Source organism: Oculina patagonica, chromosome 10, assembly GCF_052425735.1.
Source record: "Oculina patagonica isolate OP01 chromosome 10, crgOcupat, whole genome shotgun sequence".
NCBI classification, from domain to species: domain Eukaryota; kingdom Metazoa; phylum Cnidaria; class Anthozoa; order Scleractinia; family Oculinidae; genus Oculina; species Oculina patagonica.
This window is the reverse complement of record NC_135767.1, coordinates 5,078,327-5,096,176: the sequence shown is the minus strand read 5'-3', so window position 1 is coordinate 5,096,176 and position 17,850 is coordinate 5,078,327. Positions and strand designations below refer to the sequence as shown.

Here is a 17,850-nt window from a genome sequence, read left to right as displayed (position 1 = left end):
CTATCGTGCGCTATGTGAAATATAGTACAATGTTACCCCTCCTCACTTCAGTAGGGAAAGTTTGCTTTGTTCAGTATCTCGTAAGATTTTCGTATCGTTCATCTACATCAAACCCCCTGACTCGGGATAAACCTAAGCAGAGCAGAATTCGTGAAATTTTTGAGATTATGTCTTTTCACTGTTAGTTGCTTTGGTCTTGCAAAGTTCACAGTAAGAGTTGTCCAGAACCTCATATAAACTACATCTATTCTGCTCTTTTCAAATGTGACAAAAAAAAAAAGAAATTCATTTTCCTTTAAAAATTGCCAATACTGTACTGTGATTGGCAAACTAAAGACATTATAATTATATATAGTTGCACAACACAGAATATTTTCGATACTAGGCTAGTTATTACCAGCATCCCCTGCGTGCTTGCTCTTTTCTTTCTTCGCAGTTTTAGCTCGATTGCTATTAAGAATAGTCGAGACTGAGACAAAAGAAGCCTCTACGAAGGAAAATAAACTAATCAAAGCTTGATGTTAATTAAACTATAGTTACAAAGGTGTAATTTGTTAGTTTTAAGCACGGGGCGCCATCTTGGATGTGTTTTTTTACGCTTCACTGCAGCGAGGCTCAATTGTGTCATCATAGTCACTGCATCGAGGCTCAGTTGTGTCGTCATAGTCAAACGAAATCTTCATCATCTGAGGGTGGCTCCAGAGTGTTATAAACAGGAGGAGGCTCTTCTTCAATTTTAGGCTCATCTTTTGTTTGCTCTAAAAATGATTATAACATGACTGGTTAGAATTTAGCTTTTTTACCTCCAAAATCAAACCATAAGTGATTAAGGTTATAACCCTGCAGTCTGGGGAACAAGTGCCAGTTGATGGCGACATCACTTCTCCAAGAAGTGACTGAGCCCGCGGTTTTTCGTCCAAGAAGTTGCAAGGCAACATGACGTATTTATACGAGCGCCGGCTTTTGGAGTACTCGTGAGAGCTCGCGTTAGTGTTTGATTGGATAATAAATCGGAAGTTCTTCGAGTGCTTCAACTAAGATTTGCCAAAACTGGCACTTATTCCGTCGACTGCCTGAGCCCGTCGATGAAACCCTAGTCTGTAGCCATACAAATGAAAGATTTTAAGCAGTACGTTTATGTGGTGCTATTTATTATGCTGTACGAAGTGGTTCTAACTTTAAAGTCTATACTTAAACCCTAGTGTGTGACCATTCAAATGAAAGCTGTTGAACAGTACTTTCATCTCCAAACTGTTTATTATGCTGTACAAGGTGTTTCAAACTTTAAGGTCTGTAGATGAAACCCTAGTGTGTGCAACCATTCTGTTTGTTATGCTGTACAAGGTGGTTCTAATTTTAAAGTGTATGGATGAAACCCTAGTTTGTGACCATTCAGATGAAAGCTATTGAGCAGCACTTTCACGTGGTATTGTTTATAAAGCTGTACAAGGTGGTTCTAATTTTCAAGTCTGTGGATGAACCTCTAGTGTGTGACCATTCAAATGAAAGCTATTGAGCAGTGCATGTGGTTTTAAACTGGTTGTTTTAGAATCGCGTTTCAAACCAACACTAACCCTCTGATTCTTTGGTTTCTGCTGCTAAGCCCTGGTAACCAACACTCCTTATAAACACCGGCTCTTCATAAATACCCTCCTATAACACAAAACAAAAAAAGGCGATCAGTGAAAAAGGAGTTTTCTCTCAACGTTTCTGGAATTGTATATTGGTCTTGCCTTCTCGTTGATTCCAGGAATAAACATGTAATTTTAGCTCAGAAAAGACAAGAAATTAAAATGACCATGAAGTTTAACTTGGTTTTCACCCGAGATACAGCAGGTAGATTGGGGAGACAATCTCGATCACAGAGCTTTTGGTCAGCACCAAGAATACGGACTCTGGAACATCCCTGAAGTAGCAGAGGAATCTTTCGCAAAAACGGAGTGTATTCTTCGTAACTTTATGGACAAAGAGCTCAGAGTTGAGAATGCGAAGGAAATTTCCATCGAAAGAGCTCACAGAGTAGGAAAGCCGCGTTCAGATGGCAAACCTCGATCTATCATCGCCAAATTTAGTTTCTTCAAGGACAAGGACTATGTTCTGTCTAAAGCTCCAATCCTCGCTGGAACAAATTTCGGAGTGTCCCCGGACTTCCCGGAGGAAATCGTGGATATCAGGAAATCGCTCTTACCGCATCTAAACGCTGCAAGGAAACGTGGATGCACAGCGAAGTTGGTTTATGACAAGTTGTATATCGATGGCCAGCTCTTTCAGGAAAACCGATAAACAGTTTTTGCATTGAAACAATTTTATACATAGGACTCTGGTTTGTAGTGCTAGGTTTTTTTTTCTCTTGAACTTGCTCTTAGCTTGGACGTGGTGCCTGTTTATACGAGTCTTGTAACAAGTATTTATCTTTCTCTGGTCTAGTTAGGCGTCCCAAATTAGAATGTGTCTTGCAAGAAATTATTTATTAGCGCGGGCCGGGTTTTTTTAAATTCAATAATTCTCTTCTAGAAGATAAAAATTTCGTCGAAGAACTCAAGAAAAACATAGAGAAATATAAAGAAAAATATGGCTATTTGGATGACAAAAGACTTTACTGGGAAATGATTAAGATGGAAATCAGAAGCTTTACTTTATTCTTTTCCAAAAGGCGATCAAAACAGCGCAGAAACGAGGAAGAATTGCTTCAACGCGAACTATGTAATCTGCAAAGAAAAGTTGGCGAAGATCCATCAGAGGAAAATGTGTCCGAGTTTCATAATGTTAAATTTAAATTGAACCAGTTATCATTGCTCAAAACCCGGGGGGCCATGGCGCGAAGTAAAGCTCGCTGGTGCGAACACGGTGAGCGCAATTCTAAATATTTCTACCGCTTGGAGAAAAGAAATCACAATACTAAGTATATAACTGAACTGAAACTTCCGGATAAAACCACTATTTCTGGACCAAACGATATTTTAAATGAAGTGTGTCGGTTCTATAAGGAGCTGTACACTTCCACTGGTGCTAATTCAGATGACCAGCGCTTCGACGCCTTTTTTAATAACCCAGGTCTACCTGAAATATCCGCGGACCAGAAGCAATCATGTGAAGGATTATTAACAAAAGACGAGTGCTTTGCGTCTCTGAAGCAAATGGCCAAAGGAAAATCTCCCGGCTCGGATGGTCTCTCCGCTGAGTTCTACTTAGCTTTCTGGGAAAGTGTAGGGCAAGAATTAGTTGATAGCTTAAATTATGCTTTTGAATGTGGAGAATTAACTATTTCTCAAAGAAGAGGGATAATCACTCTTATTCCAAAGAAAAATAAAGATAAAACGCTCCTCGACAACTGGAGACCAATCTCGCTGTTGAACACTGATTATAAAATCGCTACTAGAGCAATAGCTTCGAGAATATCTAAAATATTGCCAAGCATTATTCACAGTGATCAAACAGGTTATGTAAAAAAGCGATTTATTGGGCAAAATATTCGCCTAATTTCAGATGTTATTGAACGTTGTCAATACACGCAGACTCCTGGCATTGCGCTTTTTTTAGATTTCAAGAAAGCTTTCGACAGCATTGAATGGTCTTTTTTATTGAGAGCATTAAAAACTTTTGGCTTTGGAGATATGCTAGTTAATTGGATCAAAACATTTTACACTAACCCACAAAGCTGTGTTATTAACAATGGCTTTGCAACACCCTTTTTTTCTTTGGAGCGTGGAGTTAGACAGGGGTGCCCCCTTTCTGGAATTCTTTTTGTTATTGGGGTGTAGCTTCTAGCAGGCGCTATTAGAAGCGACAAATCGATAAAGGGCTTATCGCTTAACTCAAAAGAATTTAAATTATCCCAGTATGCTGATGATACTAATTGCCTTGTTGAAGATACTACATCAGCCAGCAACCTGTTCAAAAAGCTGGATTTGTTTAAACTGTGTTCGGGGCTCGAGCTAAATAGGTCCAAAACGGAGGCATTATGGTTAGGTTCAAACAAGAACAGAACCGACACACCCTTTGGTATTCGCTGGCCTAAGGATTATGTTAATGCTCTTGGTATCTGTTTTACAACAGACCAGAACATTTCTGATAGCAAAAACTTAGAAACAAGATTGAGTTCCTTAGAAAAATGCCTTAACGTTTGGTCTTCCAGAGACTTGACTCTGTATGGGAAAATCAACATAGTAAAATCCTTAGCACTCTCTAAATTAACCTTTGTCTCAGCTGTTCTTCCCATTTCCGAAGATTTTGTAAAAAGAGTTAATAAGCAAATTGTGGATTTTATCTGGAGCCACAAGAACCCAAAGATTAAAAAGACAACGATGATAGGCGAAAGAAAAGAGGGAGGTTTAGGTATGCCTGATTTTGATATAATCAACAAATCGCTTAAAGCAGCTTGGGTCAAAAGACTATCCGCTCCCGAGTGCGCTATGTGGAAATCACTGCCACTTGATTATCTGAGAGACATTGGCGGAAAACTTATTTTTGATTGCAATTTTTCACTTAAAACTCTTCCGCAGCTTTCTTGTTTACCATTATTTTACAAAGACGTACTCGATGCATGGCAGAGGATTGTGGCTCATACTCCCCTAAGCAAAAGCGATGTGGAAAATGAGGTTATTTGGAACAACCGATTTATTACAATTGCGGGAAAATCTGTATTTTTTAGGCCGTGGTATGAAGTCGGAGTTAAATACACAGAAGATTTGATGTCTGAGAACGGAAATTTATTGACGTTTAACGAGTTCCAGTGTATATTCGGTATAAAAACACACTTCTTGCAATATTTAGGGCTTTTAAATGCTATCCCCTCGAGCTGGAAAAAGTTGCTCAAGGGTACCTACGGGGAAACCGAAAATAACGACTGCGAAGATAAGATTACTGATATACAAAGTATTTCAAGCAAGACGCTAAGACAAATACTAACAAAAAAAGTTTTTGAGAAACCCACCTCACGGGGCAAGCTTGATAAGGCAGGTTTTTCTGCTGAGCGAATTGCACATATTTATGAACTTCCATTTAAGCTAACTCTCGACGTCAGAATGTCGGTTTTTCAATTTAAGATCAACCACAACATTCTGTACACAAAAAGTAGACTTTTTAGAGATAAGTTAGCAGAAAGCGACAAATGTTACCTTTGCAATGGCAGACAAACACTGACGTATCTCTTTGTTGAATGTGATTCAAGTAAAGTTTTTTGGACTAAGTTTACTTCTTGGTGGAATTCAAAAAACAATCCGCAGATTAACCTCCAACAACGCGATATTCTATTTGCTCTTCATTCTGAAAAACAGTCTTTTTGGGGTATTAATTTTTGTTTGCTTGTGGCCAGACAGTACATCTATTTTGCCGCGAAAAATGAAGACCCTTTCTGTTTCACTTCCTTTCTTAAGTTTTTGAAAAACAAGCTCGGGATAGACAAACAGAAGATTCGAGACCTAGTTACTTTATAGTTTACATTACATTACCTAGTTACTTTATTTCTGTAAGTTGTCTTTTCTTTGGTTGTATTTTGTTTTATTTCATTGTTTGTAAAAAATTGTCTATTATTAAATAACAAAAACAAAAAAAACAAAAAAAAAATACGGACTCTGGTCAAGTGCGGCTTTTATGCGCAGAGTGCTCATTTTCGATTACCAGCCAATTAGCTTTGAGCGGAATAAACTCTGAGTGTGCGCACAACGACTGAACTTACAAAACGGACTTGGCCAGAGTCCGTGTTCTTGGTGCTGACCAAAAGAACAGCTGGCTCTAAGGACGAGATTGACTGGGGAGAGTGAAATATAACATGCGCAGTGTACGACGAGAAGAGGAAAGATTAGAAGAGAAGCCTCGCCCTCTTTCTTCCTTTTCGATTTCGAAAGTCAATTCATTTCCTTTGAGAACCTTTGCAGAGGATAGAGGTTCCATATTCCGGATTTCATAAGTCGCTTTTAAAAAGTTAACCAGTTGACTTGAACTTACGCTTGTATTGGGGCACTATATTGAAGGTCTTTTATCAGGGGTCGTACATTCCGCAAACCGCCATACTTTTGTTTCTTCCTAGGCCGCAAACTACTTTGAAAACGAAATTCGTTTTCTCCTAAAGACCAAAACCGTTATAATTTCTAGTCCGTAAACTGCCAGATAATTGTTTTAGTCTAATTTTCAGTGGTGAATATCAAGAACTACAAAATAAGGAACTGAAACACGGAACCAACAAACACAAGCAAGTGCTCGCTTGAATACTTGTAAACAAGTTTAATTCATCGATTGTAAATCAGAATTTACACTTAAGTTTAAGCAATAAAACGAAACAAAACAAACACTGCGAAAAAGACAGATATCTACTACCTTTGTTTAATCGTTGGCAACTTCTGAGCAATTGTGTAAAACCTAAGTCGAGTAGCTCTGATCTGAAGAGAACTGAGTCATTTTTGGTCAATTGATCTGCCAATGTGAGTTTCTTGTGGCCGCCGGCGTGCAATCTCCAAAACCACCGTCTTTAGCACCAATTCTAATGCCTTGAGAACCATCTCTTGGAAATACAAAAGCCTCGGTAGCCAACTTTTAAAATTCCAACTGTTCTGAATACCCCGGACTTGACGTGATTTCTTTCGAATGAACGAAAATTTCATTCATCAAATGCCGCCATGATTACTTGCCTGGATGGCAAAGTTGGCGTGGCTTAGTAACCAAGCCCTGAAATGTTATATTTACCTCCAAGCGAGGTGAATATATCGTCATAAACCAGAGCTTCTTGACCAATCAGAATGTCGCATTCTTATATTCACCTCTTGAAATTAGACTAAATAGGAATGTACCCGCAAACTGGCACTCAAAATTGGCTTAAACCGCTAAACCGCTAAACCGCTAAACCGCTAAACTGCTAAACCGCAAGAGTATATTAGGCCCTCTATAAACCTCTTTTTCCAAGGCAAGTAGAAATAATACGTTATAAAAACTTTTCGAAAAACAAAAGTTGAACCCTCGTTATTTTTTTCTTGTCATAACTGACCTCTGTTGGCAGGGGTGGTAAGGGACCCAATCGAGACATTCTGTTTGTAGTTGTTGCAGCTTGTCCGTCAATCGTGAGAACGCAATCTGCGTCGTAAAACTCGTTATCTGTAACAAACAACAACACCAATTATATAATTTTGCGTTCACGCACACATTTTAACGAGCGCTTGCGCTCCTAGGTGTCGCGTGGTTAAATAAAGTATTGTACCACGTTAGTGTATGTTATTCGCAAAGAGAGCATTCGAGACAGTCTAAAGGGATACACGCGCTAGCAAGCCTATTAGTAATTTAAAAAAGCTTGACTGGATCTGACTGATTCACTTGCGTTTGTGGAAATTTTGATTTCGCACAGTTAACAGAAGTCAAGAAAAAGCATTTTTATCCAATTTCCAATTTTATAACTAAGACTTACGAAAGGTTACGCTGTTTCGTTTCACAGCAGGAATAGGTTCCTGTAAGAAAAAGGAAACAAAAATAAATTCATGAGCGAAAACCGCCATTAGCCCTTTATACGGGGTCTCAAAGGAAGAGGGGCGGGGTGTGTGGGAAGGGGGAAGAGGGTACGGCGGATTACCGGGGCCCCTGAAATGCATGCTTTGGAGCACAGTCTAAAACGATCCTTATTCCTTGGAGCTTTGAGGCAATGCAATAGGACCCTGCAGCATTATGTATTCAACTGGGGCCCTGCAGTCTTGTACATTTTTTGGGCCAAATGTTTGATCATCCACAGAAAAAGTTCGAACAGAAATTTTAAGGTGGAAAAAAACGTGGTACTTTTATAGTTTAATGATTGCAAACTTAAAATTGCCTTACCTCGTATGCTGGTTCTGCAAAAATAGAAAGAAAAAATAATTATGACAAGAAAGGAGTAACGTAAAAACTTAAAAAAAAATCTTCTAAAGTGCGCCACTCTCTGCGCTGTCTAATGCAAACATCAGAGTACATGTACATGACCTAAGAGGAATTTGAATGTTCTAGCAGCTCAGGCGTAGGTTCACGAAGGGGCTTACACCTCATTCACATTAGCTAACTACGTTTAGCTAGATACCCAGGTTTCAAAAACTTGGAAAACATTAAGAAAATATTACGGCGTTTATCTTCACGTAAAAACCCTAAACGAGACGCTCTCGGCTAAAGATATTAGCGTTCTCAGTGTCCTGCACACACTCCTGAAACCAAAATCCTTAATTTACACCTGTAAGCAAGACGACGAGCATCACCGTCCCTTTATTTGGGAGTCCTCTCGGGTATTTATGTCCAATTTTAAACTATGTTTAACTAATAAAACAGCTTTTAGGGTGTAAAGGGGATTTTATGCCTGACGAACTGCTTCACAATTAGAGTAAATGACTTCACTGGATTTTAATAACAATGCATTAAGTTAGGTGATCGTCTTAGCAGTAGACTAGTAGACAGAAGCTCATTAGGTTAACGGATCTTACCTCCTGCCTTACCCCGACCTTTTGCCCTGAAAACGTTAAAAAATATAATGTTGGAAAAACTACATGACCCATAAAACAATGTTACTGGTTGCAAATAGTGATCACTGACATGATCAACTATCTGTAATGCAAGCCAAGAAGGCATTCGTCGTCTGATGGAGAAAGGCAGTAAGAAAGTTATAAAACAAAACCACTTTTAGCAACGTTTAACCGTTTAGTTATTTGGTGTGAAGTTGGCATACGTTGTATCACGATCTCTTTTCTGAAGTGGCAAACAAACACGTAAATCTTTTTCGAAGGCGAGTAGCTCATCAAGGCTAGATCCGCGCTTAACTCCGATTTCCATGTTTAGGGTTGGGGTTAGGGGTAAAGGTTTAACGCATGAAGTAACTATAGGATCATTTTTACTCCCCCCTGGATGGGATGCTAGTCTATCGCCGGTTACTGCCCAGTTGAAGTCAGGTTGCCTCAGGGGGGGGGGGGGGGGGAGAAAGTCGGCACTTTTCTTTGGAGACATAGCGGTGCCTGGAAACGGTGCGAGTCTATATCAATCAAGCCGTTGCTAAGAAAGACGTCACCCAAAGTTTTGTTTTCTCAGAAAGATTTAAATATCAATGACTGCATGCGTGTGAAATGCGAATAGTGGCGGTGTTTGCGTTTGATGTTTCACGCCACTGATTTCTCACACGTCACTGAGAATGTTTTGGCGGCGTGGAATACCAAGCGAAAAATTGGTCACGTTTGGCATTTAACAACCAAAAAATGGTAAATCATTTCAGAATCATTGGAGTTAGTTTTAATTGGTATAATTCGCAAGCCCTGCTTTTGCCAGACTGGACACCGTTATCACTGTTTGATGTTGTGATGTCCGGCAAACTTCAAAAGAACAAACAAAATGCAAATAGCTATTGTGTTTTGTGCACGGTCAAGACCAAGACATGCGAACTAGACAATGACTTTGTCAAGCTATTCACTATGCCCTTAGCAACCATTCGATAGCTACTGCGCACATTCGGTTGCCCGGCACCGCTATGTCCCCTTTTTCAGTCGTGTAACAAAGGGAGTTTCTTCCCCCCCCCCCCCCCCCTGGGTTGCCTTAATAATTCATCGGAACCCATTGATTACATATAATTAAATACTAGTTATGCAACGCTTTCGAGTGGTATACTATGGAATATCCCACGAGTCACTTGAATTTTCTCGGTATACACACGAGCCTTTAGGCGAGTGTGTATACGAAGAAAATACAAGTGACAAGTGGGATATTCCATAGTATACCACGAGAAAGTGTTGTGTAACTATTTTATACCATGCCATAGAAAATACGCTTACTAAATTTCATCGAGAATAAGATCGCAGCGCACGATGGGAAGGTTGGGTTGAATACCGTCGAATATACAACGGCTTTCCTGTATTCTGATTGGCTGTATTTTCTATGGCATGGTATAAAGGCACGTAACGAATGCAGGGCTTGCAATGGTCGGGAAGCAGCTCTCACAAGGTCTCACATGAATGGCTCGCTATCCTTTGTTAGAAAAATAGAACAAATAACAGCAACAATGTCGCTACTTCCAAAACAGTAGAAACCACTACACTAGATCTAGAGGACCAATAGAATTACAAGCTTAAGAACGCTGCCACACGACTGCTTTGTAATTATAGTCATTTGCACGCGAAGCGGACCTATGAAACATGCGGGAAGAGAGGAACTGGGAGTACATGATACAAAAGTGGCCTACCCCAAGAACACAAAGACTAAAACATATTTTGAACTTTTATCCTTTTTTTTATTAATAGATCATGTTTAATGTGCCTTTAATTATTTCATTAGCTTACCACGTAGACCCACTTCTTCTCAATACTATAACACAAATGAGGCCGACTCCTACAACCAATGACAGGCTAACACCGACTGCTACAACACTATGGTTCTTTTCCTCGAGTTCTCTTTTAGTCCCTGCTGCGGTCTCTGCGCGTTCAACATCGTCCTTGAAAAATATTAATTAACAGTATAGTAAACAATGGATTACCAGCCAAATTAAATTGATTAAAACCTTTTTTCTCCTTATAATATCAGTGCATTGACAAATAGACAGCTGATGAGAATATAGAAAGACAACAATAAGACGATATGCTGTCTTAGGGCGATTTCCATTTGTCAGAACTAGTGGCCGGCCAGACCGGTATATTTGAGAACAGAATTCCATTGTTAGTCAGTTTCGTCCTGTCAAATCAGTCAATACATAATATTTTACATTGTTATGCTGAATTTGTAGGAAAATCTTGTGGAAAAGGCCCATTTTACATTCAAAACTACCCGCTACCGGCCCGGCCGGCCAGTTCTGTCAAATGAAAAGCGTCCTTAGTATTGGCAAACTGCATCGTGGTTCCGCCCCTTAGCTCCCCTTTGATGAGATTGTTGCGCGCAATGTAACCGAAGTAGACTCGCTTTTTACTTTTGCAACCTTGCGGTCATGTGTATCCACGATCTGCAAAGTTATTAGTTTCTAAAGAAACTGTTGTTCTGCATGAGTCAGCGTGCAAGTGGAACAGTGAGTTGATTACTAACTAGAAGTTGGTGAATCGCCGTAACGTATTTTGAAAGGCTGACGCTAGAGCGTTGGCCCTTCGTCGGAGCACAATGTACACCTATCTGCAACATTGCGCGTAATGTTGCGAACCTATCTGTAACATTTCGCGCAGTGGCGTGTCACAACTACCAGCGATATCTTGTCCCAACCCCCCCCCCCTCCCCCCCCAACGTTGCCCTTCACAAAAAAAAAGCCCACCTGAAAGCGGCATATTGATACGACTACCGTTGCCATTTTTGTAAGAAAAAAAAAATGCCACTTCAGCAAGGTTGCAAAAAATCCTACCGCACATGGCCATGTCCACTGAAAATGTTTTGCGCAATATTGCATCGTTAGTGTGTCCGGCATTTAAAAAAAAACGGAAATTAAAAAAAAAAACGGAAATGTAAGACAATCAGAAAGTATGGTCTGATTATTCAAAGAACGTTCCTAATCTACGAGTTGAGTTACTTGAATTAAAAACGGAACTAAACAAATAGGAAAAGGAAAGCAAGCAAAACTAATTAGTACTGAGTAACACTAAAAACTGTTCTAACTTACAGGCTCAGTGTCATTTCTTTCACCCTGTTCAGTCGGCTCGACCTTTTCTGTTACTTCCACTGCGACATCACTGGGAACTACTTGCTGTGAAGGGCCTGAGTTAGAAGCTGCTGGTGAAAGAAGTATACAGAAAGGAAGTAAAATAACACGAAAATTGGCTCCCATTTATATAGCTCGCCTTTTTTCTTTATTAAGGTTTTGTGACGTTCAAAATAATCTCAAAATAAAGTGAAAGATAATGTTTTTTTTAGAAATTCTGAGTGCTCCCAACAAGAATCGAACCTATGACCTTCCGATTAGTACTTCGGGTGCTTTACCACTGAGCTATAGGAGACTAACTAGAGATTAATGGACCGTTGAATTGCGAAACCAATTACAACGCCAAATTGAGAAGCTCATTTTAGGGCCTTCATATTGCGAAAAGAACTGTTTCGGGTGGCAGCCATTCCCAAGGGTTACCCTCCATGGCGAGCCACCCCCGGCAAACGAACACGTCGTACATTTCTTTATAAAATTAAAGCAGCAAACTGTTTACATGGGAAATCACGAAGTTGACTCGGGGCCCAGGATAACCATGGGTGGAGGGTCACTCGCTTTAACGGTAGGGTGACCCTGAGGGCCGAGCCAAGTCTTTCCATGTAAACACTTTGGATATATTTGACACGCCTACCAGTAAAATGTCGGGACAAATGGAGCATGGGCGAAACCGGAAGGACCAAGTTTTGGCTCCGTCAGCACGGACACCTATGGTTCGGAGGAGAGGGTAACCCTCCCACCACCAACAACGTTTCTCCATATCATAAACAGGTCCTTACTTCTCATTAGAAATAAAAACTGAAGTTGATATTTAAAAATCCCATTAAGCTAACACGTTCAAGGAACTTGCGCTGTTTCTGGTTGAAACCTGAGCTATCAATTATGTTGCTAGGCAATATGAAGTGTCTAAATATGAATAAGGAAGGAGAGTAAGATAGCCTTTATTAAAATAACATGGTTATTCATAATCAATTACCTGAAAGAGTGTAGTTTCCCTTCGACTTGACTAATAGACATCGCGAACTTGTGTATTGACTTTGACCAATGCATTCCAGATCAAATTTCAAAATTAATCCGGAATATTTTGCGTCAAGACCTGTATTCCACTAAAAGAAAAAAAAGAAAACATCATTGTAGGAAAAAAGAGAGATTTGCATTAATTTAATGTAATATCAGATTGCAGTAGCATTAACTTTATACCGTGTGACCATTCAAGTGAAAGCTACTGAGCAGTCCTTTTAGGTGGTACAGTTTATTATGCTGTACAAGGTGGTTCTAATTTGTTAGTTTGTGGATTAACCCTAGTGTGTGACCATTCAAATGAGAGCTATTGAGCTGTACTTTCATTGGTACTGTTTATTTTGCTGTACAAGGTGCTTCTCATTTCTAAAACTGTGGATGAAACCCTAGCGTGTGACCATCCAATTGAAAGCTACTGAGCAGTATTTTCATGCAGTATTATTTATTTCTTATGTTAAGCAAAATAAATGTTTGGCATTCTGAGAGCTACTAGCTTCTTACTCACCTGTAAAGACCATCGGTAAGGTCCATCAGTGATAACTCTGAAGTTGTTCGGTTGTCCTATAATCTCCTGTGGTTTGTCCAGGCGATAAGACCACTTTGTGACTTTTAAACCACTGCTGCAACCCTCGGCCTCACCCCCAAACTGAACATTTCCTGCCTTACTCATGTCCTTGACCTCGATCTCTGAAGACTCTGAAGGCAAAGTACTGAAATCGCAATCTAAACAGACAAGAAAATACATCAGTTAGTCAAACGTTAGAAATTGTATTTAGCAGGGCCCCTCTGGATACCAGCCACTGTGCTGAATAACGATGACACCCTGCATAAATAAAGTGTATAAATAAAGTTTACCTTTACCCTAACATCCTGTAGTGCCTCTGATTGGTAACTTTTTCGCGGGAATTCGATCGTAACCAAGCAACATTTGACCAATCATATACACTACAATGACCTCTACAGTAAAACGTTACCAGTAAGGAAATTTTCGGCTCGATTCGGGTGACGAAGGAGAAATTCACACAAGTGATGCGCAAGTGAGCCACGTAATTCGCGCAAGGAAAGAAACATGTTTACTCAAGCTCCGAAATGTGGGACGTGACAATTTTTATATTGCCCTTTTTTGCATTGCCGGCTGGCTTTTCAGCTAATCAGGAGAGCAAATATCACAAGAGTCTATAGTAGACGTGTCTCTTGGAACGAGTGGTTCACCTCCTACAACAAAGTGCGTAGTCGTGTTTCGATTCATGTACGCGTTAAATTACAAGCTCTAAACTTAAAAATTACAATGACGTATTAATTTAGCGATGCATTCCATGTTAAATTTCTTGCAGTTCGGAAATACATATGCCGCAACAAGATTTGCAAGGCAAGTTGTTTAATAGAACTGAAAAGCGAGTATTGGTACGTTGATATTCATTGATATGCCTAACTTTGTCTGGAAACGTATTAGTTTTTTTTTTATTATTTCCGCTCGTCCCATAAAGGAATGCACATTTTTTTTTGACCGGATACTGATTCTCTGTCAGGATAAAATTGTTAAGCTGATAAAAAACACGACTGTTTGAGCCTGAAGAAAACCTGCTAAGCAAAACATTGTTCTCGTTGGTTGAAGGTCTGCGTTCAGCAATAACCTGTCAACAAAATTTCCTTAATTTTGAACTTTACACAAATAAGTCTCCTGCAGGGAAAATACGCATCTTTCCAAGGGCGATTTCTTTAACCTCATTTGCCCCCCCACCCCCCCCCCCCTTTGAAAATTTAATTTCTTTGGGAAAGAAGACTTCAGAGCCAGTAAACAGTTTTAGTCTTAACAAAAGGCCCGAGTCAATGTTTCCTAAATTGATAGTTCAATTTTACAATGCTGTTTGGAGTTTTATCTTCCGCCTTCAAGGTTTTACTAACCGACTTTAGCTTCCATAACTTTATTTATACGTGTCTAAATCCAAAAATTAGCTAACTCGTGTAGCCATACGTCGGTTTAATCGAAAATAGACACCTTAAATAACAAGAAATGGGTCAAAACTAAATGGTTCACAATAGACCACTGCTACCCCCAAAAGGAAGCGCCCATCGGTGGAATTAAAAGCCGGTCGTGCGAGCCAGTTAAATTCAAATTTGCTTAATGTTAGTTATTATAAATGAGAATAAACACGAGTCAGTCCGAGAACTGACAAAAGATTGAATTTGAGTTTTTGATCGTAACATGGGCCGTGAAAGCAATTACGGTAAAATGAAACTTTATAAACAACATAGGCGAGCAATAATGTTCTGAAACTATGCTCTAAAACTTTCCTGGAATTTGTCTTCTGCATTTAAAGGTTAAGATGCTGCTTCAGTAAGTATTATTTTCGTTTCAAATAAAATTGTTCGAGTTTACTATGAATTATGAACATGTAACATTTTTGTCGTTCCATGGAGGGCATTTTAGTTGTATACACTGACGACAAAAGAAACGGAATCTTTTCCATTAAAATGTCGTAACGAATGCCGCAATGCTGTTAAAAGAAAACAGAAAAAACCCGCGGTTTCATAGGGTAACAATACTTGGAAAAAAAAAAAAAAAAACCCTCAAGTAATTCGTTGAGCAATTCAGTTCTTGCGAGACATGAATACACTGGCATTTAAAACAACCTCAAACCTTTTACGATAACGATCCTTTTTAATTTCGGTACGGTAGATCTACCGCATGAAAGGAAATGCATGGAAAGATATAGACGTTTAAAAATCGAAAGCAATTCACGCATTTTTGCTACTCTACTGGCCTCTGCACTTGCCGTTATATTTTCATAGTTTTGTACCATTTATTTTTCATGCTTAAATTTGCCAGAACGCAGCAATAGGTAAATAGATTAATGCTTTATAGCGTCATTTTTGTTCATATAGTTTTAGCACCGCAAATTAAAGATATTGATATTGAATCTCACAAAAGCAATTTCTCCTGCAACTTGAATCACAACAAAATTGCGACATTTCACTGACGAAACATTGCCTCGTGTAACGTACGACACTTTAAAAGCTGGATGAAACGAGATCGAATCGACGAGAATACATGAACAGCGATGAGAATTGGACGATTTGGAGCTTTCTTCAGCTCTCGGGAATGATTTTTGCTTGATTTAGAATCGACGAATATTAAGAAAATTTGAACACGGCGAAAATTGATGACAGCGCATTAGAATTGGTAGGGCACTAAAACAAGCTTAAGAAAAAGAGAACTGTTTCTCATTTTATCCGGCGTCAAAGCTAGATTGCCAAACAAAAACACTTTCGTTCACGCGACAAAAAATCAAAAATTAACTTGACAAATAAAGAATTTATACTACCCCTTACCTTCAACGTCGTCGTATCCACAGGTCTTGGAATGGATCAGGTAATTCGGCGTGTTACTGCCACATTTGCAAATGCAACAATCTCCAGCTTTGCAGCCAGCCGATCCAAGAACTCGCGTGCATCCAACTCGCTTACACGAGGCATCAGCGTTAGAAAATGTGTCAACATCGGCTCTTCCATCCGGCGTGGTGGATCGAACAACACTGAACGCGTTCACTTCGCCATTGAGGAAACTTGTTAATACCAAAACCGCTAACACGCGAGTGAAGAAGGCCCTTAATTTATAAAACCCACAAATCGTCATTTCTTTGCGTTGCTGTTGTTGAACGAAAGGAGCTTACGTACTAAAAAGCAACTCAAGAGTCGATCTTGACGATATATTTGTGTAGTATTGACAATGTTTTTCTCTGCGAGTTTGTTGATTTTGTAGAAACACCGAATCTGAAACGACGCCTTTCAATGGCTGAATAAATGACGTTTTGTTCTCGCTGGAACGTTAGCCACCTGCAAAAACGCCATTAACGTTTTTTAACGCGCCCTAGACGTGTGATGTGAAGAACAGAATATTCATTTTAATGGAAACACAATCTAGAGCTTTCTTTTAACCAACAATATCGCGGACATTTAGCTTGATGTGTTTTGAAAGTTGCATAGATACCGCGCACAACGAAATGAAAATTTAAAAGCGATATTCATAAGAATATTGTGCGAGTTTTGCGCGAAAGCAAAAATTGCTTATCATTTTGGGATAAACCATTTGTTTGAAGCATGTAACAGGGGTCTTTTACTTTAACAGTAAGCTTCTAGCGTGTAAAAGCGCTTTTTAAATGTTCTCTTCACTCATTCGTCATAAAACGCGAGCCTAAACAACGAAGGAAGGGATTAGGAATTTCGTTTACTTTTTTCTGATATTGAACAAGTTCAGCTTATTAGGAAATATTACCTAGCAACACTTGAAAGAAACATTGATAACATCTGAGAGCAAACATATCATCGCATCTTATCAGGAAAATATAAATTGTAAAATAAGCCTGTCACGAACTTTTACTGTTACTGTTGAATCCCCTCTCTCCCCTTTTTTTTTTTCCCCCCCCCCTCTTTTTTTTTATTTTTTTTCCCCCCCTATTCCTCCCTCTCTCTCTCTCGAAGCTTTTTCGATTTCCCATGAAGGTTCGTGTTATCAGGATTCAACTGTACTATTAACGTTGATCCATGTTGAACTATAAACATGCGATATTTATAACTAGAGAGATCACTATAAAAATTTATTTGAAGCATTTAGTTTTAAATCATTTTAAGATTTTTTCTGCTATGGCGGTATTTTTTTTGTTTTTTTTTTTTTACATCAAATGCTCTGCCTGTTTCCCATGAACAGTATTTTACGAAATCATGAAAACAATAAACAAACTCTATTTTTAACTATGAATCGGTTAAAAAATGAGGGATTACTTCTATTTTTTTAAAGATAACGTTCAAATTTGGCAATATGTACTTGAACTTCCATTAAAAAAATAGGACCTTCAAGTCCTATTTTTTCTTTGTTTTCATCCTACGAGTCCGTTTTCCACGCATGTCCCTCGCGTCATGATGCCAAAGTAATTCCAGCAAGAAACAGCGAAGAATTGTATAAAAAATTTAAGCAGGCTAAATTTATCTCTAATCAGCAAAACTGCAAATTAGTTTCATTATACTAGGCTGAATATCGAAAAAGATATAAATAAAGAGCATGTCAACATGGCTATATTACATGTCACTATCAGAGTTGATCTATTTATGGATGCATTGGAATACAGTGACTCTGAAATTACAAACTCCCTAGTCTTACCAACTAAAATTTAATGATTTAAAAATACTCCAACAATGCTGTAAATTCGATTCTCGATATTCAACCCGTAGCTAAATAGTGC

At 39.0% G+C, this 17,850-nt stretch overlaps 1 protein-coding gene across 1 annotated transcript; it reads right to left on the bottom strand.

Moving 5' to 3' along the window:
- Window positions 1–469: 469 nt before the first annotated feature.
- Window positions 470–16,912, bottom strand: LOC144628851 (putative skeletal organic matrix protein 3). Its single transcript, XM_078486955.1, is given in 12 exon segments — window positions 470–674; window positions 676–758; window positions 1,575–1,653; window positions 6,980–7,086; window positions 7,394–7,433; window positions 7,795–7,808; window positions 8,424–8,449; window positions 10,260–10,411; window positions 11,555–11,664; window positions 12,567–12,696; window positions 13,116–13,342; window positions 15,944–16,912. Coding segments are annotated over 12 exon segments (1,353 nt in total). The 5' UTR covers window positions 16,248–16,912; the 3' UTR covers window positions 470–593.
- Between the last annotated feature and the right edge of the window lie 938 nt (window positions 16,913–17,850).